At 39.6% G+C, this 24,770-nt stretch overlaps 1 protein-coding gene across 12 annotated transcripts in view; it reads left to right on the top strand.

Annotated features, from left to right (window-relative positions):
- The window catches only part of LOC121294510 (unconventional myosin-Va-like), a 61,805-nt gene that overhangs the window by 17,543 nt on the left and 19,492 nt on the right, over positions 1–24,770 (top strand). For 7 of the 12 annotated variants that reach the window (XM_041218290.1, XM_041218289.1, XM_041218288.1 and 4 more), the window contains exons 2-22: positions 722–832; positions 2,694–2,865; positions 3,665–3,809; positions 5,391–5,547; positions 9,061–9,204; positions 10,350–10,431; positions 11,643–11,750; positions 12,079–12,185; positions 12,518–12,783; positions 12,944–13,025; positions 13,960–14,100; positions 14,604–14,729; positions 16,250–16,333; positions 18,280–18,282; positions 19,941–20,093; positions 20,779–20,876; positions 21,388–21,474; positions 21,798–21,906; positions 22,862–23,073; positions 23,161–23,317; positions 24,142–24,381. In XM_041218290.1, coding sequence (XP_041074224.1) covers positions 722–832; positions 2,694–2,865; positions 3,665–3,809; positions 5,391–5,547; positions 9,061–9,204; positions 10,350–10,431; positions 11,643–11,750; positions 12,079–12,185; positions 12,518–12,783; positions 12,944–13,025; positions 13,960–14,100; positions 14,604–14,729; positions 16,250–16,333; positions 18,280–18,282; positions 19,941–20,093; positions 20,779–20,876; positions 21,388–21,474; positions 21,798–21,906; positions 22,862–23,073; positions 23,161–23,317; positions 24,142–24,381 — 2,784 coding nt within the window. The remainder of the gene's footprint in view (positions 1–721; positions 833–2,693; positions 2,866–3,664; positions 3,810–5,390; positions 5,548–9,060; positions 9,205–10,349; positions 10,432–11,642; positions 11,751–12,078; positions 12,186–12,517; positions 12,784–12,943; positions 13,026–13,959; positions 14,101–14,603; positions 14,730–16,249; positions 16,334–18,279; positions 18,283–19,940; positions 20,094–20,778; positions 20,877–21,387; positions 21,475–21,797; positions 21,907–22,861; positions 23,074–23,160; positions 23,318–24,141; positions 24,382–24,770) is intronic. The other 5 variants (XM_041218294.1, XM_041218293.1, XM_041218292.1 and 2 more) reach the window with 1 other exon arrangement.

Here is a 24,770-nt window from a genome sequence, read left to right as displayed (position 1 = left end):
GTTGACAGTCCAGTTCAGTATTTGACAAGAACTACCATTTTCTTTTTCCTGTAAATCTTAGCAATGTTTGAAATGTTGGTCACCTCTCCTACGACGCGACAGGGAGCGACATATTAGGAAGGCCACAACGCCTTAAACGCCTGATGTTCTCTTAACAAAATAAATGTTGGGTTGAGGGTGTAATTGTATGATCTTATTAGACATCAAGGTACTATACTTACTGTGACATAATACATGCTATTGTTCCAAGTAAGCCTTTAGCCCCAGCCTTATTGACTTACCAATTTCTATGTGGCTTTAAATTACTGTGCTGGTAAATTCATGTCATTACTGAAAGATATATTGTAATTAGTTGAATTAACTGGCACTAATGTGATTGAATACTGGTGGTACTGTATATGACTGATAATAACCTACAGTATGTGAAACACAAATAAGATTAATCTGTAAAGTGGGAGATGCCAACAGGCTGAAACACTTCAGTATTCCAATACTGTAGAATTTCAGTGTCTTATAAAGCTGTCAATAGTGTGTGAAGAAATGTCAACTCCAAGACTGGAAACAGACCTGGTTTTCTGACATCTCACATTATTTCAGTAACCATGAAACCTGTTTACTCAAACCATAAGGACATATCTGTGAACCATCATACTCCAGTCTAACTGAACCCACTGTGTAGCTCTTCTTATTGTCTCTTTCTTTGTTTCTTTGTTTCTTTCAGCATGCCCGGGTATGGATCCCTGATGCAGAAGAAGTCTGGAAGTCGGCTGAACTTCTCAAAGACTACAAGCAAGGAGATGCATTGCTTCAGCTCAGACTGGATGATGGCACGGTAAGAATGACACCCTAGAAAGAGGGACTTAGAAGGAGGCAGACTGGATCAGGGGTCCTGGTGCAGATCTGAGCTTCTCTGGGCCTATCTGTGCATGCGGTCTTTGGAAAGGGGGGTGGGCCGGGAATTGAAATCATGCTGTGAGCAGTGTGACTTAGTTTGCACAGAGTCCTCAGGATGTAAGGATGTACACTTTAAAAACTGGAATTGGTTAATCAATTCAAGTTGACTTTACCATTTTCACATTAAAAAAAAAAAAAAAAAAAAAAAACCTAATATAAAAATAATAATAAATACATTTCCCTGTGCTGCTGGGCAATGTCCCGCCTTCCTGACTCGTATCATTGATTAGTTCTAAATACTTTAAACCTGCCCCAACTACTGAGTGACAGCACATTCCTACATTTCTATTGGAGAGAGTGCGAGATTTAAAACAAGATTACAATTAGGATGGAGGCTTGTTAGCAGGATTTAAAGCTGTATTAGAGTTAAGATACAGAGGATTTAAAACAGAATTGTGGCGAAATGTACAAAAATACCTACACACAAAAACCCCAGAAGAATGTGCCCGTGACCAGAGGGATCTCGTTGTGGAAGACAGCAAAGGAAAGAAGGTACAACTTAAGTGTGCAAGTACTGTTGAGTTACTACTACTATACACATATTTTGACAGAAAAAAAATGGTCAAGCATTTTGGAAAGTAACCGAAAACACTGATTTCATACAGTATATCAAAAAGGAAAGCCTGAAAAAAAACAGAAGCCCTAAATATAATGCAATGTGATGAAAACAAATACTGGCAAATAGCTATTAATTTAACAAATCGATGATATTTGGGTGACTTCGCTTTGTGATCTCAAAGTCTCCATGAGACCTTTACTGTTCTACGTAAGTTCTCATTGTTAGGTTCTGGATTAGATTCAGACAATGAACTTGGGGTTGAAAGCTGATTGTATTAAGGTGGAGCCGTGCACCTCTGTGCCAGCAAGTACTGGTAAGGACCTTGTATTCTAGTCTTAGACAATGAACACCATGCCACAGTGACAGGGAGTGAGAAACTGGAACTAATGTAGTTATACAGTAGTTTTGAATAGTGCACCAGCTTATATTGCCTAGTTAGCACTTATTCTTACTGTATTTGTGTTTTAATAAAATATTCCAATGTTTTATATAACATAACTAGATATATTTACCCAGGGTATTTAATTCTGGAGATAGACATCTCATTTCAAGGGGTTCCTGTTAAATTTAGCAAAGATACCGGATAGGATGATCAAGCACCAGGAGACTGGTTTGGGTTTGACATGAATATCCAATATACAAGCCAGGACAGGTAGACAAGTGTTCAAAGTTAAGAAAGGACTCATAAGGCTTCAAAATGGTGCCCTAGACAGTATTTCAGGGTTCAGAGATACCATTGAGCCAGTGAAGGGGCCCTACCCTGATGTTTTGGCACAGGTTTGCTCAGTCAAAGAGACAAACATAATGGGATTAACAGCAGAAAGATCTCGGAAAGAACAATTAGAAAAACACTCATGTTCACAACGTAGAGCATGCCAGACAGAATTGATTTGCTGACAGAACATTGATTTGTGTCACGTGGTAAAACATTCCAGGATTAAAAGGAGACAGACCTCATACCTAGCTCTTACATGATATTGGGGTGTTTAAAACATTTCTTGTTTATACAGTATCAGTCCATTTGTGGACCTCAGGAGACAGTGAGGCTATTGCTATAGCGTTTTATAGCTCTACTGGATAGAAAATAAGAAGCAAGTATACTCCCTGCTTACTGTAGATACACTAGTGTTTTGTTGGTTTTAAAGATCTTAATTCCGATTTTTCTTTTTCTACTCAACAGGACGTGGAACACAAATTGGACCCCAAAACCAAAAACTTGCCCCATCTACGTAACCCTGACATCCTTGTTGGTGAAAATGACCTCACTGCCCTCAGTTACCTCCATGAGCCTGCGATCCTGCATAACCTCAAAGTGCGCTTCATGGATTCAAAGCTTATCTACACCTACTGTGGTACGCGTGATGATGTCACTTTTGTAATGCATCCTCTTATTTGATTTCTTTAAAAGTTTTGCCGTAATGTTCCAGTGTATTCACTGTAATACACAAATAAATAATTACAGATGATTTAAATGAAGTTTTTTTTTTGTTGGAAAATGACATTGTCTGCTGTGTATCTTGTGAGGTTTCTGCTGTTTTGCCCTGTTCATTTCTTGGGTGTGGTTGTCGTGGCTTGTTCGGAATAGCTTTGTGGGAAGCTTGCTTTTTCCACTTCTTTAATTATTATCGTTTGTCGTGAACCGTGCAGCCTGAAGGCAGTGTTCAGCTCCAAAACTACAGACACCAAATACTTGTTCTTCTCCTGCCTGTTGCTTCTCATTATTAACTTAAGACTGTCCCATTGTGTGTTTTTGCATACATTTTGAGAGAAAGGGCTTTTTTTGCAGCTGTCTGCTGTGTTCTTTTTTTCATGAGCATTAATTTCTATTAACTCTCAACACTGCAAACCTGTATACAGTAAAATAAACTTTAAAATTATTTGACACGTTTTTCAACAAGACGACATTCTCAATGAGAATGTTTCTTTGTATAACCACACATTTTACCATTGAGGGCTTTATAGATACAGTGTGGATAAACACTTGCATACAAGTCTAGATAACTGCACTCAAAACACCTTTTGCACTATATGAAAGATGACTCCAGCCAGAAATAGAAAGTTGCTTGCTGAGAGTTAACAATACAACGGAATCACATTGGATTTCTTAAAACTTCACAAATGAGTTAATTGTCTACTATGTTTTTTTTCCAGGTATCGTCTTGGTGGCCATCAATCCCTATGAGACGCTCCCCATCTATGGAGCGGACATCATCAATGCATACAGTGGACAGAACATGGGGGATATGGATCCGCATATATTTGCAGTGGCCGAGGAGTCATATAAACAAATGGCCAGGTTTGTAAATGTCATTCTAGTGCAATGAGGAAAATGTAATTCTGAAGTTCAAACTCAACTTCGTTACCATTCTGTTAGGTGTATTGGCAGGTAACACTTTCCTTAACGTGTCCTACAACAGAGGGGCTGTGGTGTGATCACTGCAAGACTGCATGTGTTTGATATCTTTCTGTATTGATTGGGGAGGAGTGGGGTTGCTCTGAAGAATTTGCAGAGGCTGGTGGTCAAGAGTAAATTAATTTCTTCATCTTGATATAACCTCTGGTCTATTTTATCTAGCTGAACTTGAATTGCCTTTAGCTGTTTAATTCAGCTATATAAACTTTGTTGTATTGATTAGTTCAGTTAATGGTCACCAATACAAATCCTCCAATCTTTTCTAAAACATTATAATATACATTTCCAGCTTTTTCCTTTCTTAATTATATCTACAATTCATATTCTGAAATGTCATGTTCCATGTTGCCTGTGTCATTAACTTCAGTCCAAAAATTAGATTTGGTAACTCCTAATTTTGCAAAATCCTCCTTATTGCATATACACTACACTGTGCCAGAGAGATCAGTGGATGGCTAGCAATCGCTGGGAGTGAGTGTTCATTTTACCTGAATGCCTTTAGCAGGGGAGCTAATAGCTATTGACCTTCCTGTGAAACGTTTCCAATTGAAATTAAAGCCCAGCTAAGCAGAACTGGATACCATTGTGGTAAATTGCTAGACGGTACACTGAAAGCTCTCTGATGGTTCGGGTGTATCACCAGGACTCAATCTCCATCTGGAGGCATGGAGCGAAATAACAGGCACTTTTTTGTTCAGGAACTTGGAGAAGCTCAGCTGTCTTTTCTAGTTGGAGGGCTCGTTTCCAGAGCGCAGCAATTCCCCTGCATACTGGTCTTTTTATATTATATTCACAATAAGACCATTGCAAGACGATGGAGTATATAAAATCAAAGTACTTCAGCAGTTTGAATGACTAATGCATTTGGTCAATAACTCAAAGCAGTGGGGACTAGCTAATAAGCAGCCACAAAAGTCCAGTACCTTTGGCAAGAGGCTATTTGAGGTTTAACTCTGTTGTTGTTTTCTGGACAAGTTGCTTCACCGGGTAGATTGCAGCTCTGTGAGTCATTCAGAAAGGCGTTGTATCCCAAGATAAGGATGCTTGGTACATTGTCAGCTCTTTGTAGCTGCACCAAAAATAGCTGCTTCTCTAGGAGAAAACAACAGCCCTGCTGGGAAATGAAGAGGCGTGTTTATTAGTTTCCACAGCCGGGCTTCTGAGGGGAAATAGTTGATGCTGCTGTTCTGGGTTAATAGTGCCATGCACAGGTGACAGTGTTCCTGGTAAATGCTCCAAGTTTCGTTACATTGGTTTATTACAGATTAAGTTTGACCAGTTATCTTAATTGTCCAATAATAGAAGTAGATTTGATGTTTCTCCTTTGCTGTATTCTACATGTTAAGAGGTACAGTACCATTGCAAAAGTAATGTAAAGCTAGACCTAATTATTCACTCATTAGGGTCATTAGGTCAATACATAAAACCCTAATTATGTGAACTTGCTGTGTATTTCTGTTTCAGGGATGAGAGGAACCAGTCTATCATTGTGAGTGGAGAATCTGGTGCAGGGAAGACAGTGTCCGCCAAGTACGCCATGAGATACTTTGCAACAGTCAGTGGTTCAGCCAGCGAGACCAATGTGGAGGAGAAAGTGCTGGCATCCAACCCCATCATGGAGGTGCAGTTCATTTGCAGTTCATAAAACAGCTCAGGAAAATGATAATTACATTATGATTCTCTTTGGAATTAGGATGCAGTGTAGCAAAAAAAAAACTGAGAATGAGAACGATAACCTTTGTAGCTAATGGATTACAACAACAACAAAAAAACGCAGATCTTCTTGTGCTTGCTTTCTGTCTGCCTGTCTTCTTCACTCACACTTCGTTTTAACCCAGAGTGCCAGTGTTGTTTCAATGCACTGCTATTAAGATGGTAGATATTGGTTTCCTGTGTTGTCGTGCATGATACCAGTGTCTGGTTTGCTGTGTGGGAGGCAGAAGGCAGAGCCTCAGCCCGGAGATAAAACGTATTCCCCAGGGCACAGATGGCTGATAGTCTGGCTGCTGTGTCTGTCACTAAGCAAGGCTATTACATCACCAGCTGCCTTTCATGTCCCTAAACTAGGGCAACAGTTGGCTTTCTAAAAAACGGAAGGGAAAGTTTATCATTGATTAAAACTCGGAGGGTACGCATTGCAGTGGACAAGTTCCCAACTTTACATTTGATGATTTAATGTTATTTAGAATTCAAATGTATTCGCTTAGTGGGGTATGTGCGGGTGTCTGACAGAAAATTTGAGAGATTTTCACCTGTGGTTTAAAGTCACTACAGCAGTAACGGGATCTATTTCAGTTTTGTTTTACACAAAATTGTGTTTCTTTCAAAGTCAAATGGCTAAAAACTCTTCACCTTAAGTTTTGGGGATTTTTAACCCACAGTGGCTAAATATTATATTTGTTTAAAAAAATGTCAATAATGTTCTTCAAAAGATCAAAAACGTTACCATAGGTAATCACATACCATTTTATTTTTGCCCTTTTAATAAGAATTGTTTCAACAGTAGTTTTATTAGAGAGAGTGAAAATGGCCACTTAAGATCCCAAGAGAGTCTTTTGTTAGCCTGGTTTTCTAATCTGGTTGACCCAATCTGAGACTGCTTGTCTATAATTAAAACTAATCTAATTCCCTTAACAGACTCTGGGGAAAGAGCTGTGCAGAAGTTATGTGCATTATGTGAGCATGGCTCTCAACTCCACCACACCCCCCCCACCACCCCACCTTTCACCACATAAATAATGTGTTTGCTACCTACCTTGTAGCTCTTTGTGGCAGATCTATTGATTGGGCTACAGATTTTCTGTCGGGATCTTGAAAGATCTGCAGTTAGTGCTCCATGTACCTAAAACCTGTTAAAGCACGTCTGAAATGTCACTGCCTATTAATGCTGGGAGAGGCAAAACTTGAGCTTCTGCAAATTGCCCCACAGCTGTTGCAGGCCATGTTCCTTGGTTGGCACTATGCGTTGACTCCATGGAGGTTGTCCAGTATACTTCCTTCAGCTGTGAATAACCAAAGAACCAATTCACAAATACACAGGTTATTACTGTTTGTGATCTTTTCAGAATTGCTACATTGCTGTCATGAAAGGTGAGGCACAGCTGCAGTGGATTCAGTCCGCTTGATTTGACATCTCTTATGAAAGCACCTCAGTCCTGACCTGAACACACTTTCGTTTACATGTAGTCCTGGTTCTCTCTCAAGCACATTGTGTGATTCTGCTGTAATGTCCTCTGGGACAGATCTAGTCATTCAAGCCCAGAATCTCCAGAGGTGAAGGGGATGCTAGTAGTGTGCCTGCTGTGGCCCTCTAAATATATTGTATCCAAAATTGCTTTTATATCTAAAAAGGTTTTCAGAAAGAGAGGGGTCTGTCTATAGCCAAGCCTCAGCACAGATGAACAGCCTAATAAACTAATTTAACAAATACCTTTTGCCTACTCTTGCCATCTTCTGCACTATAGCTGGCTTGAGAAAAACATGAGCAAACTGGAAAGCTAATAATGGATTCCTCAACCCAATGCCTGGAAGCCACACCTCAGGCTCTGTCAGATCTGGTTATGAGTTTCAGCTGTTGATGTGCTGCTTTGTTCATATGCTTACTGTATTCTGCATGGGTTTTATTTTGTTGGCGTTGTTAAAACTGAAATGCAATCACTTTTTGTCTAATAGGATTTTTTTATTTTATATTTTAGAATAGCAAAGTATTGCTTTTACTGCGGGCCGATCCATCACTGCTGTTTTTTACCCGATGTATCGTTGCAGTAATACTGGATTGCTCTGCCGGTGCTCAGTGTATGACTGAAGCACGACAGCTTTTCACAGGGAAGCACTTTTCTGGCTGTGCTTCAATCCGGTCTAGCTGCTGTACGTGTCAGCTCCCTGGAGGATGCTCCTGACTTTACACACCCGCCCATTTTTTAAAATGCAAACTCTGGGGGCTGAAGCCAGAAGTGAAGGATCTGCTTGAGATTTTCCATTTTTGGTTGCTCATTTCTTTACAAATACAAATTATTTCGCAATGCAAGCGCAGAAAAAAACAAAACAAAAAAAATGGTGGAAGATGAAACACACCTCAATGGAAAATACAGATCTGGTGCATCCTGGATTTAACAAATCACCAAAATTGAATCTTGTAATATTCAAATGCATTTTAAATGAGTCTTAAGCAAACTGCTCAGCTAAGTAGCATTGTCTTGCCAACTGAGGGCCTCCCATTAGAAACAAGCTGTATTCTGCTGTAATGTACTTTGCATATTGATGGATTGTGATGTAGGTGGTGGTTCTGATTTATAGATGTGTGTGTTTTTAAATTGCATTCTCTTTTGTAATTGTTTCCGCTTATGATTACATCTTTCAGCCTAAAGTTAAAAGATCACAGGTCAACTCCATAACACTCACTGTGCTTCATCATTATTAATCCTTGTGTCAGTGTTGTCAATAGAGCAAAGGTCAAGCATCCTTAGAGGTTGATTGTTACATTAGTGTGCCGGCTGTATAGGTGCTTCCAGTAAAATGTCATCAAAAACATTTTGGGGTAAAAAGGCAAATTCCCTTATCTTTCGCTGTTTTTGAGCCCCATGATAATTTTTATAACCTCCTACCGCTGTAAGAAGCAGTCCGGTTTAACCCTTTAATGCATGAAATATTGAAAATAGCAACAAAACAAAAAAATAAGTTTTGGACGCATAAGAAGTATATATTTTTTCCATTCTTTCATATGGGTAAAAAATGGCATCCTCATATGAGGTCATCATGCATTTTCCATATGTCTCCATATAAAGACTATATTTTTTGTTATCTCATACAGTGCATGATTCTCTATTGTTGCTCCTGCTTACAGTAGATCATTATTTACTAAGCTTATTAACACCTCCTTTTGAGAAGATTCCTCAAGGGAAATTCCTGAAGCATTGTGCACTGAAGGCTGTGCAAATGCTCCTTTTTAAATGATCATTTTGGTAGGTAATGACATCTACACACAGAAGAACATTGTTAACCCTACGCCTAAGAACATTATTTGAATGTAAAACTGAACACTTTGGAAGCATTAAACAAGAGAGATGTCATTGTAATAAGAATATCTTTATGTGGTTTATAGTTCTAATCTGATTGGTTTAATCTTTGTTTTTAGTCTATAGGAAATGCCAAAACGACCAGAAATGACAATAGCAGTCGTTTTGGTAAGTATATTGAGATTGGATTCGACAAGAAGTATCAAATCATTGGAGCCAACATGAGAACCTACCTGCTGGAGAAATCAAGAGTGGTGTTTCAGGTGCGTGTGCAGAAGATGCAGCGTTGCAGCTGGTACAGTGTGTGGAGTCTTCCCTCAACTGCAATACCTAAAAAATACATATAGGAGAAAAGATCAGTCTGCCAGACGTGCAAGCTTGCATGCGGTAAAATTGACTGCACTGCATATCCAAACGTGACCGATACACTGGTTAGTTTGTGAACCTCGTCTTTGCTTTGTAATACATTGCAGAGATGCTTTTTAAAGACTGAATCAGTCATGCTGGGATAGCCCCTGTAACTGGCCAACCTTTCATTTGATAAGATTAATTAGATTTAATTTGGATAGAAAACACAAACTAAATTGAAATGAAAATGTTACATTTAAATCTGAATTCCACTAACTTGATTCCAGCAATGCTGTTTTTTATTTTTTTTATTTTTTTCCCCGAACCTGCTAATGCTTTAAACCAGAGTTTTTATGTAGACTGAGCATTCCCACTTTTCTAGGCATGTCGATATGCAGTCCCTTGACAGGACTAGGACTCCAGCTAGTGCAGTGAAGCTGGGTTTGATGGGTTATAGAGTGCACTGCATGAGTGTGTTGAGACCTTTCTCACACATCAAGCCTGCCTACCATCTGGTACAGTTCCACAGGTGTGCTGCCAAATTTAAAGGGGAAACCACTGAATTAGTGAGAGTTCACATCTACAAGAATGGAACAGAATGTTATGTTAATTACAGTTGTTAATGATCTATTATTAGTGTAAATGTAATTATAATAATGATGATGATGATGAAAGGGAGATTTCTTTATATGGTATTTATACACGGTAGTATACAGTGGTGCCCAAACCTAATCCTTGGTACTGTTGTTTTTTGACTTTCAGTTAAGGTTTAAAGAGCATATTTAGGACATGGTTGGCATAAACAAAAACTAGACGAGATGTCCAGTGTCTAGGGAGGAGAATGGAAGGTCAACACCAGCTCTTTTTTATATTTAAAAATAAGTGAAATCAGACTGGATTTTGTTTCAGATCAAACTGACAGAACCATTCGAACACACTAAAGCACAAGAGGATGAGTCACTAGCTTATCAGGGGAGGCATCAGTGCGCTGTCTGGAATGCATCTTCTCGTCTCTTCTTGCACTATAACGTGTATGTCTCTGTGTTTGCTCTCTTCACAGGCAGATGATGAAAGGAATTACCATATTTTCTACCAGCTTTGTGCCTCTGCACAATTGCCAGAGCTTAAAGTTCTTAAACTCGGTAATCATGTTTATTTTTTTTCATGATCAATGTGCTGAAAATGCCCAGTTCGCGTTCATTTATCCAAGAAACCGCTTGCTGTACAAGTGAGGTGACTTCAGTAAAAAAAACTCTGTTAAGCCCATGCATCCCAGTCATGAAACACATATAGATGTGTATTTTATTAAAGCAGAAAAAGATAGCTTTTTGAACCTGTGGAAATGTTGCATTAAATCACAATATCATATAGTGTCCTTTATACAGATTTACTGTCAGTAAGCTCTCTGCCCATGTCAGTCAGTTCATAAATGAATGTAGATAAGTACAGTAGTGTTTATTTGGTGGCAGTTCCACCTGAGTACCTGTGCTGTCATCGTTAGGCCAACCCCATCTGATACGCTGGCTTGGTGACAGCATGACTGTAACTGGGAGTAAAGAAAATCTCTCTTTGCTGACTGCTTAGGAGAGTCATACTGTAGGTCGTTGATAGATAGTGTTGGTTGCTTCCAATATCAATCTGAAATCTACCATCTGAATGTTAAATATTAGTGAAGGTTTCATTCTTTTTAAAGGCAAAAAGCCTGCCTGTTTAAGGGGGACTGACTCGAAGAAGCTAGTCCAGAACTCCCCTACAGAGAGGAGACAAGTGGCCATGCTGTTGCCAGGGTCAATCTGCTAGCACAGTTCTGTTCTGTTGCCATATTGGCAGAAAATGTGTTTACAGTCAGGAGTTTGCTGGACTTTTGTCAAATTTGAGCCTTGTTACTTAGCAACCGTGATTGATGATGGGAAATGAGATCTGGGGGTTCCTGTCTAGTAGGTGTATTATTATTATTTCAGAAGAAGGAATTCTTGACTGCTTTGTGGCGTGAAAAGCTGTTGCTGTGGCAACTACCCAGATGTGTCAAAATACCCAGGAAATTTAAAGCAGCCCATCATAATTTTGAGAAATGGATATTTTAATAACAAGGTCCTAGATTTCAATTCTAAACCTGGTTAAAGAGGTATGATAAAGTACAGTTAAGTGCTTTTGGACCCGAAAGAAGGTTGGAGGCCAAGAGTTTCCCATCCCCAGTTTATCAGCTTACCAGTTGGCGTTACAGTTTCATCAAGGAAGCTGTAGTCCAGTATCAGCCTGTGCCATTAGCCTGCTTTTCACAGCATGCACAGTACTGTATAAAAGACAGGGGTATGAGTGTTGAAATTAAAGAGTACAATCTTCTTGTTACCAGGCCAGGCAACCAACTTCCACTACACAAAACAAGGGAGGAGCCCTGTGATTGATGGGGTTGATGATGCAAAGGAGATGGTCAACACTAGACACGCCTGCACTTTACTAGGTAACCATTGACAGGAGGGAGTGAAGAAAGAGATTTTGTACTTCATTGTGTACCAGGATAGACCCCTGAAATTAAACATCTTCTTTTTCAAGTGGCCTTAAAATATATGCACATGTATGTAATTCACAAAAAGTTATTTTACTGTCTTCATAGTCAAAAAGTTGAAAACTGTTTGCTTATTTATTTTTCACCCAGTGAGATGGGCACATTATCCAGATTTATTGACTGTAATTCTGACAATAAATATGTTTTCAAATATCTGTTGAACTGGTGGTATTTTTGAATGTGAAGCTGAATATTTCCTGTATGCCTCCTCTCCTCTCCTCAGGTATCAGTGAACCCTACCAGATGGGAATTTTCCGGATTCTTGCTGCTATCCTGCACCTTGGAAACGTGGAGATTAAAGACCGGGATTCTGACAGCAGCATAGTACCTGTAAGTTGCAAAAGGAGAAACAGATGCCCTTTAGTCCTGTTAAGACATTGATCCTTTACTGCTTATTGATTTGTGCATTTCCTAATAAACCCACTGGTGGTTTTGGGAACAAACAAAAAAATCTATATTTTTCAATATTGAAATAGGAGGAAATGTTGTAGCAATGTTAACATTTCTGCCAATCTCTATCTGTTGATATACCGTTTATGTAAATAAATAACATTGCTTAATTCATTTCAAGTACATTTTAGTCACACCATGTGTGCGCTGTTGTAAAAGGCCCACTATAAAACTGGTCTCTTGAGTTTAATGTGTTTTCATTCTAATTCCAGCCTAACAATGCCCACCTCACTGTCTTCTGTGACTTGATGGGAGTGACATATCAGGACATGTCCCAGTGGCTGTGCCACAAGAAGCTCAAGACAGCCGCAGAGACCTACATCAAACCCATCCCCAAACTGCAGGCCGTCAACGCCAGGGACGCCCTTGCCAAGCATATCTATGCCAAGCTCTTTGACTGGATAGTGGACCATGTCAACAAGGCCCTGCGCTCCACTGTCAACCAGAACTCTTTCATTGGAGTGCTTGATATTTATGGGTATGCTGCGTGGGATTAGGGGCTGCATTTTCAGGGTTAGATCTGTAAACCCTCATGGATAATGGAAAGCATTTGTACAGTCTTAATTAGATGCTGTACCTTCTTAATGATATAACAATGTTCAGGCTAACTAACACCAAATGAGTTTATTTTTGTTTAGATTTGAGACGTTTGAGATCAACAGCTTCGAACAGTTCTGTATAAATTATGCAAACGAGAAACTGCAGCAACAGTTTAACATGGTAAGTTGTGTGTAACCCTCTTATAAATGATTTACAGGGCTTTCAAATCTGCATCACAAAAAACCCCACTAAAAACTGCTACCATAAATACCAGTGGATTTCATTGTAGGATTCTCAGTGCCTTATGTTTGATTGGTTGACCAGGTATTGACCCATTTATAAGTCTTAAAAAATTAATGTTTTATGCGCCAGTCCAGATATTTAAAAGCTGCAAGACCAGCTGAAGTCAGTTTGAATGTGTCTTGCCAATGGCTTTGATAGCAATGAGGGGAGGCTGGTATGAGATGCTTGTCAGTCTTGATCAATTTGTTTTTCAATCCTTTAAGACTAGTGTTTTTCTAAGTAATCTGTTATGTTACTTGTATTCTGTTAGATTTGCAGCAGTACTGTATCTCACATCTTTTCTTGACTGGGCATGTGGCTTAATATTTGTGTTTCATTAAATACATTGATAATGTTTTGCAGGCAGGTAAGAATAAGCTGTAAAAATGATTCAGTACTGTTTGTGAACCTCTGTTTTTCATTTCAAGAGAATTGTAAAAGGCACCTCCTTTTTAAAAGCAGCATGTTAGTAGAATAAATTGAGCTCAGGACCCCTGCTCTTCTTGAGGGTGCACAGTTGCTATTTTAAAATCATAAACTTTGCTGTTATTTCTGATGCTGTAAACCTTTCATGTTCCTAACTGAAATAATTCCAGAAATAAATTGTAATCCAAATCTTCTGATGATACTTCAAACAAGCCCATGGAAGTAGTTAAAATGAATATACATTTTGTCACCTGAAAGTTTCAGTTTTTTAAAAAAGTGAGACATACACATTTTTAACAGGGAGCTTGAGATAAGTAAAATATATGATTTTTAACTTTTTACACAGTTCAGGGTTTTCGAACCATTCTATTTTAAAGTTGCATTGCAATCTTTCTTTATCTTGCAGCATGTCTTCAAACTGGAACAAGAGGAGTACATGAAGGAACAGATCCCATGGACCTTGATAGACTTCTATGACAATCAGCCTTGTATCAATCTGATAGAGGCCAAAATGGGAATTCTGGATTTGCTGGATGAGGAGTGCAGGGTAAGAGTCTACATTGCCATGGAGACGTCATGGGTGCTTCTTATCCCCCACTGAGCTGGGGACGTGTCTCTCGGACAGGGATACAGAGTGAACTTTTACAGTTAGAAAACTTGGAGACACCATTATTTAAGACATGCTTTACCGCAGGTTAGTAGAGGGATATCTTGTAGAAACTGTCCTTCTGTCTGTCCGTATGCCACCCTTACATTTTTCGTACATGTTTTTATGGTGGATGTTGGTCCTGAAGATCTACACTTTATGATACTTGCTGAGGTTGTGTTACTTGCAACAAGAATGAGTCCCAATCATAATTTGACTGTGCAATCTTCAAAGACAGCCCATGTAAAAATGATATGTAATGCAAACAGATTGTGTTTTGGCACTATACAGTAAGTCTTCTGGTATGTTAAAGAAAACACATTATTAGGGTGTCATCAAGTACAGGGATTTAAAATGGGTGGTTACCTCAAATCTCATAACCATTTTTCTCCTTCCCTATCCAGATGCCAAAAGGATCTGATGATACATGGGCCCAGAAATTATATAACACTCACTTGAACAAGTGTGCTCTGTTCCATAAACCTCGCCTCTCAAATAAGGCTTTTATTATCCAGCACTTTGCCGACAAGGTAAGGGATTTCTTCCTAAGACATGCCCCAAAGTTTCCTATTCAGTGCTTCTTCCTTTTCTGTAGTGGAGGCGTCCATCTGTACATCCGACACACAAAATTGCTCAGGCATTCTTCCTTTATTGTAGTTAATCAGAATCTGGTGATGTTTCATTATACTGCTGTGGTAGAAATGGATGTTACTGACACACTGTTATACGGTGGCTGTAAGATAATAACCCCAGTGCTTCCCTAAACAACCTAGAGCTTTAGAGTACTTTTGTGTTCCTGGTCTTGACAAGATGAAACTTGAAAAGAATAATGACACTTGTATGGCTAACAGTCTGTGCCCAAGCCTGTATTAGCTTGGCTTTGTATCACATTTTCACATGTGTGAGGCTTATCAAGTCCTGGCTTGTGAGGCTGTAAATGGGGGCATTGACCACACTGGATGAAAAGGCTAGCAAATTCCCGATAAGTGAAAAGTTCCAAAATTTTAGAACAATTTTTGAACCTGTTTTGACAAAAGCATTGCTCTTCTGCTCAATTCTAAGATGGCCTTTACAAAACAGTGCAGTTCTTTAAGTGAAATTATTATAAACTGCTGAATTACTTGGCAGCTTCAGTTTAGAGCATCGCTAATTGTAGTATGACGAAGAGATGATTTAAGTGCTGATTTACATAATGCATACGCGTTGATGTAATGTGTGTGTGACCAGAATGGATAAGGGTTTTTATAGTGCACTTATTTATTTAATGTTCCCCTTGCTGTTACTTCACCCCCACACAGTTACACAGGGATCTCACCTGAATTCAGATGCTGGTATTGTCAGCCCCAAAATAGCTCTATTGTTTAAAAATAAAATTGAAAACAAAGGATTTGGTGTCTCACCTCACGGGAAGGATGGGACTGGTCATTTGGTCAGTTTATGGATGGTAGGACTTCCAGTTAACTCCAGGTTTGTTACATGAAATACTCAGCTGAGGTGGCCCTCCATCAGAGCCTATAACACATTGCTATCAGCACCATAAAACCAGTCTGTAAAACTCTTCTCTTGTGTCAATATCAAACTGGTGCTGCAGCCGGTCCCATCTGCAGTGTACAATCTACAATCCAAACTGAACCGGACAAAGGTTTAACTGCTACTTCTAAATCAATTCACCAACCTCCAATATTTCTCTGACACTATAATACATTCACAGCCTCATGTTCAGCCTAGAGATATAGACATAGAGTTCAGCCAGCCCACTGTCCTGACCATGGCTTGAAATTGATTTGAACTTGAACTGCTGCTGAAGAAATGAGTCTGAAGCATTCTGACCTGGAGAGATTTGTCTCGATCTTCTGTCCGTCAGCTGATATGGAGACCTGTTAAAGTCCTTGTGGGATCTGTTTTATAATCAAACCCTCAAACACTACTACACTGTATGCCTTGTGTCTTGAAGAGACCCACTTGTCTGCTTTAATAATATTCACAGAACTGACTTTTTGACCACCTGCTATAAATAGTAAAGTCCTTTTTCTTTCTTATGCCACTGTAGGTTGAATACCAATGTGATGGGTTTTTAGAGAAGAATAAAGACACGGTCAATGAAGAGCAGATTACTGTGCTGAAAACAAGCAAGGTTTGTATCTCCAAAGAGCGGTCTGCTTTATCACAGTTTGATCATCTAGTTTTTAACTGGGTGGATTTGGTTTTAAGTTAAAAAGTGATACTACTGAGCATGCAAGAGGCAATAGCGGTATATTATTAAAATGTCTGCTTTTCCCATGGAGATGTAATTATATTTAGTGCCTGTGCCATCTGAAGCATTGATACAACCTCCAGTGTGAGGGCTGCCTCACGGCGGTCAAGCACTATTGCACCACCTGCTGGTCATGTGATGCATTGACGTATTCAGTCATACAGGTTTATATACTGTAGACTAGAAAAAAGCTCCAGTGTGACAGGTGTCATTGTGATACGTTTACTATGCTTATAATACACTCGTCTCACTGACGTGATGTCATTGGAATGGTGTATGTGTTTGTCACACAGTTCTAATGCAAGTGAATGGGAGAGACCCCTTGAATAGCCAGCCACCTGTCTTTAGCAGCCAAAAATGGATGGTCCCTTTGAACGGTTCATTAGGGTTCACTGGATGTGTGTTTTGCCTGATATGAACTCTTTCATACATGTGTTTTTATACATAAAGGATCATATAAAGAGCATGACAAATATAATATGCAAACTACAGTAAATATACATGTCACACTATTGCATATATGATGCACATATCTCAGTTCTGTGAGGGCATGTCTGGTTATATTTGGTGGAAAAATATGTCAACTTTTAGTGATGGCATATTCTATTTTAGGATATCCCTTTTTCAATGAAGAACGGGGCCTAGTTTGCCAAAACATTATCCATGCTACAGTTCCTTTTTTTACTCAACAGTAGACCCTCGATTTATACTGTTATTCTGATTGAGTTTTCCACGGCATGCAGGTAATGACACCCAGGCTCGGGTCATGGTGTTGACTAGGCTAATTTTCCATTCCAAATGAAATAATTGATACCAAAACAGCTTCTTGAATTTGTGCTGATTGCTGCTCCCCTCAAAGCTTCCAGCTTTTCTTCTCATCTGTGAGCTCAAATTGTTGATTCAGTTATCGGGATTCTGCACTCTTGTCTTTAGCCTTAGTGTTGTTGTTCTGCAGCTGTATACACGGGTTTATAAATCTACCAGGAAACAGGCACAAGTCTTAAATCCACTATTTTGATCCCTGCACTGGTCGATCGTCTAATGAAGGAAAGACGTAAATCATCTTTTGTTTTCTGTAAACAGTTGTTTAATAAACTCATGGAAGGGAAAGTTTGCTCCCTCAAGACTTAGTATGGGATCAAAGTGATATATATATATATATTGTACTTTAAAAAGCTCTTTGGGGCTCATAAACAGGAACAGCCATCAAGAGGACGGGCCTTTGACCCTAGAATCCCGTGTAACTCCCATTGTGTAGGTTCCATGAAACATGTTTGCTGTACACCACATTTCACAGCACGTTGTTTAACTGTTATTTTTGTGTTATTTCCTGCTTCCAAAAGCATAAGTAAAGCTTTACAGATTCATCCTAAATACATGCATAATAGTAATTCTGTAAACCAGTCCTTGAGGGTAAATCCGCCTCTCTCCATGTTTCTGCAGTGATGTTCTGTGGTCTTATCGGACCCCCGCAGAAAACTCTTAATGAACTTTCCACTTCCATTGGGAATGGGGAGTGATGCGCTTCTGCCGTCCAGCCCCTCATTGTGATTCCCTTCACTGCTTCCCTTCACGTTTTCTTCTATTGGGCAGCCCTAATTTTAGTAAAGTTTGTGGCCACCAAAACTTTGTGCTTAACACCATTTATCTAAATTGGAACTGGTGGCTGGTGGCTAAAGGTTTATAAGACGTTGAAAAGAGCATGTATGATTTACAATATCTCTATATATAAATGATCTTTTGAGATTCATGCTTTTAATTAATCTTTCTTCCCACTTGGTGTTCCTCGGTTCTGTATCTTCCAACTTGAATTCCTTGTTCTACAGAAGGTAAACCTGAGTGTTCGTGTAAGCTGCACATTCTATTTTTAACCAGCTCACTGGAATATGTCTAATACCTCATCTGTCTGCATCACTGCAGTTACATACCTGTGCACATGGGCAGCCAGTCTAGGTGCTGTGCCCTGTTGTAATATGCATGACAGCAGTTTAGTGAGCAGCTGGTTGTTGGGGGGAGGTTTGTTTTAAAACTAAAATACCCCACTGTGTTTTGCAGCATGATCTAGCTTTCTATAGGCTTTTTGCTGTTGACCATCTTTGTTAAAGCATGTGCTGTAAATTACTGACTATTAACTATAAACTTAGCTTTAATATAGACCTTAAAGAAAACTGGGAATAATTAAGATTTACAGTTCTGTATTGCTTTCTTTATGAGCAATATAGATTCATGCAATAATGACACAGTGGTTGTGACTTTATACCATCTCCTGACTGGACGCTGCAGTTGATGCACCCTGGAGATGCAGCAAGGGTTACACTGTAGCTGTGAAAATGTTAAATGTCAGTTAATTTATTCCCTGTGTAAATAACACAACTCATATGCTAATTGTAAAACATGCTAAGTATACAGTATCCCTTTTAATATGATTTGCTTTAGCATTTCCAGAATGTTCTCAAAGCAAAAAATATGATTTCTGACAAAGCACATTGTTTTTAAAAGTGTATTTTGTACACATTTTTCAATGCTGGTCATGTCATTGTTAAGAATAAGGCTCCCCATAGGTTATTGGAATTCTCTAAATGTGTTTAAAAGGGATTCTGTTTTGCTTTTTAACAGCAGTTTAACATGCTAAATGTTTTTTTTTTAATTTTTTTTTTAAAATGGTATCTATTTGAGCAGGTAAGTTCAAATTAATATAGTTATATTTTATACACACTACTGTAATGTTCAAGGAGGCAGTCTAGTCTAGTATTGGTCATACAGAAATAAATGCAAACATTGATATTTTAACAGTATCGAATTTATCATCAACCCAAAAACTGTGTGTCATATAGCTCACAGCATCATTCCTGGAACCTTTCCAGGAATCTTGATGACATTAATACATTCTTAAAGGATCCTTTTATATAATACCAAGTGCCACAGCAAGAAAAGCTAGGGCTATGATCTGCAGTGAGGGTCTTAAGGGAAGATAAATAAAACAAAAATGTGTTAGTTTTTGCATCTTTTGCATCAAGTTTCATGTGCACAATATTTAAAAGTGATTAATATGTGTGCGACAACCCTGTCTGTCACAGAGAAGAGCACCTTTCTGTTAAATAAACTTATTGTAAAATCTCAAAGATTCATCAAGAACACTTTCCAATTTAATCACATTTTTGCCAGGTGTATCTATCTATTCAACAAACAGTTAAGAGGGAATGGTCTGGTGCATTTTAGGTGCAAAAAGAAAAAAAAAACCCAAAGACTAAAAGCTAAAGCACAGTTAATTAAAAACCAACCCCAAGCACGCACCCATTCTCGAACATTTAAAAAAATAAATACAACATGGATTTTACTGACGCAGGCATCCAGGACGGATCACGAAGAGATTTGGCTCCCTAAACAGATTTCCCAGATTAATATGGGATATATCAACTGATATACTGTAGAATATCGTTTATTATTCTCAATAAACCTATTGTAACTTGTGTTTGTTATTTTTCAGTTTGAGTTACTAGTGGAGCTGTTTCAGGATGAGGAGAAGGCGACCACCCCAACAGGGCCCCCGCCAGGCGGTCGCACTCGACTCAGCGTCAAACAGACCAAAACACGCCCCGGACAAACCAGCCGGGACCACAAGAAAACCGTGGGGCTTCAGGTAAGGCCATAGAGTTAGTGATAAATGTGTCTCTGTTGGATAGGGAAACTCCCCCCTCGCAGTGTTTTTTTTTTTTTTAGTGGTTTTGGGCTGTTATTCCAATATTGAGTTAGTGTCATTTTTTCTCTATATCTGCGTTGAGCTGCTCTGAGTGGCTTTGTCTGAAGAATCCTGGGAAGTGCTGGGACATTGTCATGTGATCTGAATGGAAGGAGGAAGTCCCAGCACTTAGGATTCTCCAGACGAGCTGAGAGCAGGTGTAAAGGCAGCTTTAGAGACACAAGGACACCAACTCAGTCATGGAGAAACAGAACCCAGAACCACTCCGAGCAAACACCATAAAATAGTAAAGGGGGAAAAAAATGAAGATTACATTTGAAGCTACTGACTCTTCACTATATTCAGGGGCTTAAAGAAAGTCAGGTATTAATGGTAAACTGCTGTTTGATAGACCGGATGATTACCGGTAGTTATTCTTGCACTTTTAATTGTTCCTGCCATTCAAAAGGTATATCACTTATTTCTCCTGCAGTGTTTCCTAACGTTTAAGCTAAACACATTGTTCATTAGCATCAGCACTAATTAAAGGAGACGGAGGAAGGAAGGCAGGGTTCTTAAACAGTTACAGAAAGCTTGTTTGCATTTAGTGATTCCAAATGTAATATTATTGTATTTATTTTTGCAGTTTCGTAACTCTCTTCAGCTGCTAATGGATACGCTCAATGCTACCACCCCCCACTATGTGCGCTGCATCAAACCGAATGATAACAAACACCCCTTCACGTAAGCTAATCTAGTGCAGCCTTCACCTTCTGTTGTGACAGTCAATACTGCCAAGTAAGGAATAATGCAAGCTTGTGTCACAGCACAGCACTGTCCAAAAAGTCATTTGGTTAAAGCTGTGTACAATAAGAAGCATGTTCAATTAGAGTTCACTTTCAATTCTGATAATTCCCCAAATAAATTGCAATAGGTGGTGGACCCGCCCTTTTGATGTTGGTGACAAGTGTTAATAAGTTGCTGTCTGTTTCTTTATTTATTTTTTGTAATGTTTACATGTTGTACTTACATTTCTCCTTAATGGAAAAGATACCACAAAGCAGATTCCAACTCAAGTGATTTTGCACAGAAAACAAAAGTAATTGTGTTACTAAGAAAAAAAACCACAGTGGCAACATGGTCTCTAACACTGTAGGGTTTCCGAGTAGGTCTGAATACATGAAGGTGTATTTAATACAGTATGTAGAAAGAGAAATCCAGTCTGAACCTTCGTCCTGTTTTTCTGTTGAAACAGGTTTGATCCCAGTAGAGCTGTGCAGCAGCTCAGAGCTTGTGGTGTCCTGGAAACAATCCGTATCTCTGCAGCAGGCTTCCCATCCAGGTACAGTGCGATTACTGACTAGTGCGTTCATTGACTAGTGATCACATCACTGATTAACTGCAGAAGTGAGGGAACCATTCCCCAAATCCATCCGTTCCCAACGCCCCCAGGTGTTCTCAGTATGGAGTGATACTAAAAGGAAATTCTTTGATCAGAAGTCTTCAATGTTTTTGTACTTTTGTTTTAATATTACTACAGATCCTGTCGAGTGTTTCATAGCACAGGACCTGATTCTTTGCAGTGCTTCTAACAGGTTTTGTCCTCTGCATAAAGTTACCGCAGCTTTCCGGTTCCTCGCCTAACCTGTGTTGTTTCTCTGCCAGGTGGACGTATCAGGAGTTTTTTAGCCGCTACCGTGTTCTCATGAAGCAAAAGGATGTGTTGAGCGACAGGAGGCTAACATGTAGGAATGTCTTAGAGAAACTGATCAAGGTAAACCTCAGTATTGTAAAAACAAGGGTAACGCTTCACAGTGACTTTGACTGGGAGTTTATAGGAGCAGTCTTCCAGTCAAGAATCACAGGGCCTTTATTTTCGTATCCGTTATTCATTAACGTTGCTGGAAGACGCTTTAAACTTTGACCCTTAAGAGCAAAGATTTGGTAAATCAGAGCTTTGCATTTCAATCCTCAATAGCTACCTTGCTACAAGATTATGCTGCGTTTATGGACGAGTTTGCTTTGGTAAACAATAACAAAACAGGTAGACATTATTTTTTTGTGTGTGTACTTTTTAGAATGTAATAATCAAACTGTTTATTGGATGCGTAACGAGCAATTACATTTTTCCTTCTATTCCATAATTGGCAGCAATACACTGTACATTTTGCTGGTTAACTCTTTTTAGTGTGCATGGCTTCTGCTTCTGTGCAGGGGGGTTTAAAATGTAATTATCACTGGGAATACTGAGAGCTATTCATAGCCGCAAGTCTTTTTAAAGCTCATCTATTTTTGTCAGCTGGGCAACATAGTCGATCTCAGTCTTTAGATACTTTATGTATTTGCATTCATGTTTTTACATTGCCTTTGCTATTCGTAGTTAATCTGAGAGGTAGCTCGATGAAGATTCAGTCGCACATCCAGTAGGACATCCAAGTCCGGGCGTGCAGTAGTGTATTAAAAGTCAATAAGGATACAAAATGTTTCTGTATCTTGACTGCCCTCTACTGTCGTAAGGAGGGGGGTTGTCACTTTGGGAAAGAAAAAATAGATTGTGAGGTATCCTGCAGCAGCATTAGCAGCTTCCCAACCAGGAGGAGAAAACTTAGTGGCTGTGGGTGAGCTCATGGCTGCACCACTTACAACACCCCCAGCAGGTGTCGCTATTGGGTCTTTTTGTGGAGTCCTACTTAAGGATTGCCTGACACTAAATGTTATCATCTTTGCAGGATCAAGACAAGTATCAGTTTGGCAAAACAAAAATTTTCTTCCGGGCCGGGCAAGTGGCCTACCTGGAGAAACTACGGGCTGACAAACTGCGCGTCGCCTGCATCCGTATCCAGAAGACCATTCGCAGCTGGCTGCTGCGCAAAAAGTACCTGCGCATGCGGAGCGCAGCCATCACCATCCAGAGATACGTCCGCGGCTACCAGGCACGATGGTAAGGGACTTTGAAGTGGTTATAGAAGAGCCTTAGAATTGGCTGTTTCGCTTGCTGACGTTGCTGTGCCGTCTTCCTCTCCTATAGCCTTGCCAAGTTCCTGCGCCGGACCCAGGCTGCCGTCACCATCCAGAAGTTTCAGCGCATGTACAGGGAGCGCAAGAGGTACCGGCGCATGCAGGCTGCGTCTCTCGTCGTCCAGTGCATGCTGCGAGCGTACATGGCTCGGCAGAAGTACCAGGCGGTAAGAATCTACTCTCTCGATCTCTTTCCTTTTTTTTTTTTTTTCAGCAGTACTGTGGAACTTGGTATTGGCATTATACTTTTGCCACTCTAGGCAGGAGTGGCTGTTGAATTTGTTTGCCCTCTGGGTAGGTGTCTAGTTTGCCCCAGATGTTAAACTGTGGAAGTGGAGTTTTTGGAAAGTCTGATAAATTGTTGTCCTTCGCCAAAAGATAACTAAAACTGATGAAGCCCAATTTATAAAGCTAACTACCTGGTATAAAGGACTGTTGTGTTTTTTTTTTTGTTGTTGTTTTTTTTATTTTATTTTTTTAAAGCCTTAAAGTATCTGGCCAGAATAAGCAGTTAAGTGCAATATGGCACAAACAGAATCATCAGTAAATTTGTCTAAATTGCTTTATTTAAATAAATACAATAGGGACTATTTAAACCATTCCAAATTATTGGTATTTTTATCACAGTTTAAGAAGCTGAGAGTTAAGGTATAAATAAGGCAAGGTCATCAGATATAAACTGCTCAGTGACGGGGACAGCAACGGTCCCTTATGTGTGTATTTATGTGTCTACGTGTGTTGGGTGAGAGGACAGATATTTAAGGTATCCCATAACAGTCGAGCCAGCAAACCTAACTTTGGGCAGGTTGTGAGAAACAACGACAGCTGTCCCAGTCCTAACTCTCTCTGACAGGTCACTGTGAGGGTTGTGGAGTTTGATAGGTCTGTCTCTGGAACAAAACTGGAAAAAAAACAAAAATAGGCTGTGTAGTAATTTATAGGTTCCTAAATACTAACATTATTGTGTACTATCCACCCACCACTCCTACAGATGCTACGGGAGCACAAAACTATCATTATCCAGAAGAGGGTACGAGGCTGGCTGGCCCGGCTGCATTACAAGAGGTCCCTGGAAGCTGTTGTTTACCTCCAGTGCTGCATCCGGCGCATGAGGGCCAGACGGGAGCTGAAGAAGCTGAAGATCGAGGCCCGCTCGGTGGAGCACTTCAAGAAGCTCAACATCGGCATGGAGAACAAGATCATGCAGCTGCAGCGCAAGGTGGATGAGCAGGTAAGTGTTTCCATGGGAACGGGCCTAGCGGGTTGCTGTGGCCCACAACAGTAGTGTTTGCCGTACGCACAGTGTGCTATCTGGTTCTGAAAGACCCAATGAGAGACAAGTTATTAGACAGCCATTTTTTAACGAGGTGCTGCCGTGTAATCGGTTGCTTTCTATATTACTGAGTATCTTTTTCTAGAGTTAATTATATCCTTGCTTAAGAGAAAGCTGGCTGTCTTGGAAGTGAAACTGAACTGTTGCCATTGAGCTATTCTTGTTTTTCTGTCTCATGCTTTTTAATTACTGTCTTTTGAAATATTACTGGTAATTTCTAAATTGAATGTACTCCCTGTGTAAAATGTATCCTTGAGTTTTTTTTTTTATCCCTTTTTATAAGGCAC

This window comes from Polyodon spathula, chromosome 19, assembly GCF_017654505.1.
Source record: "Polyodon spathula isolate WHYD16114869_AA chromosome 19, ASM1765450v1, whole genome shotgun sequence".
NCBI classification, from domain to species: Eukaryota; Metazoa; Chordata; class Actinopteri; order Acipenseriformes; family Polyodontidae; genus Polyodon; species Polyodon spathula.
This window is presented reverse-complemented; position numbering and strand designations above follow the sequence as displayed.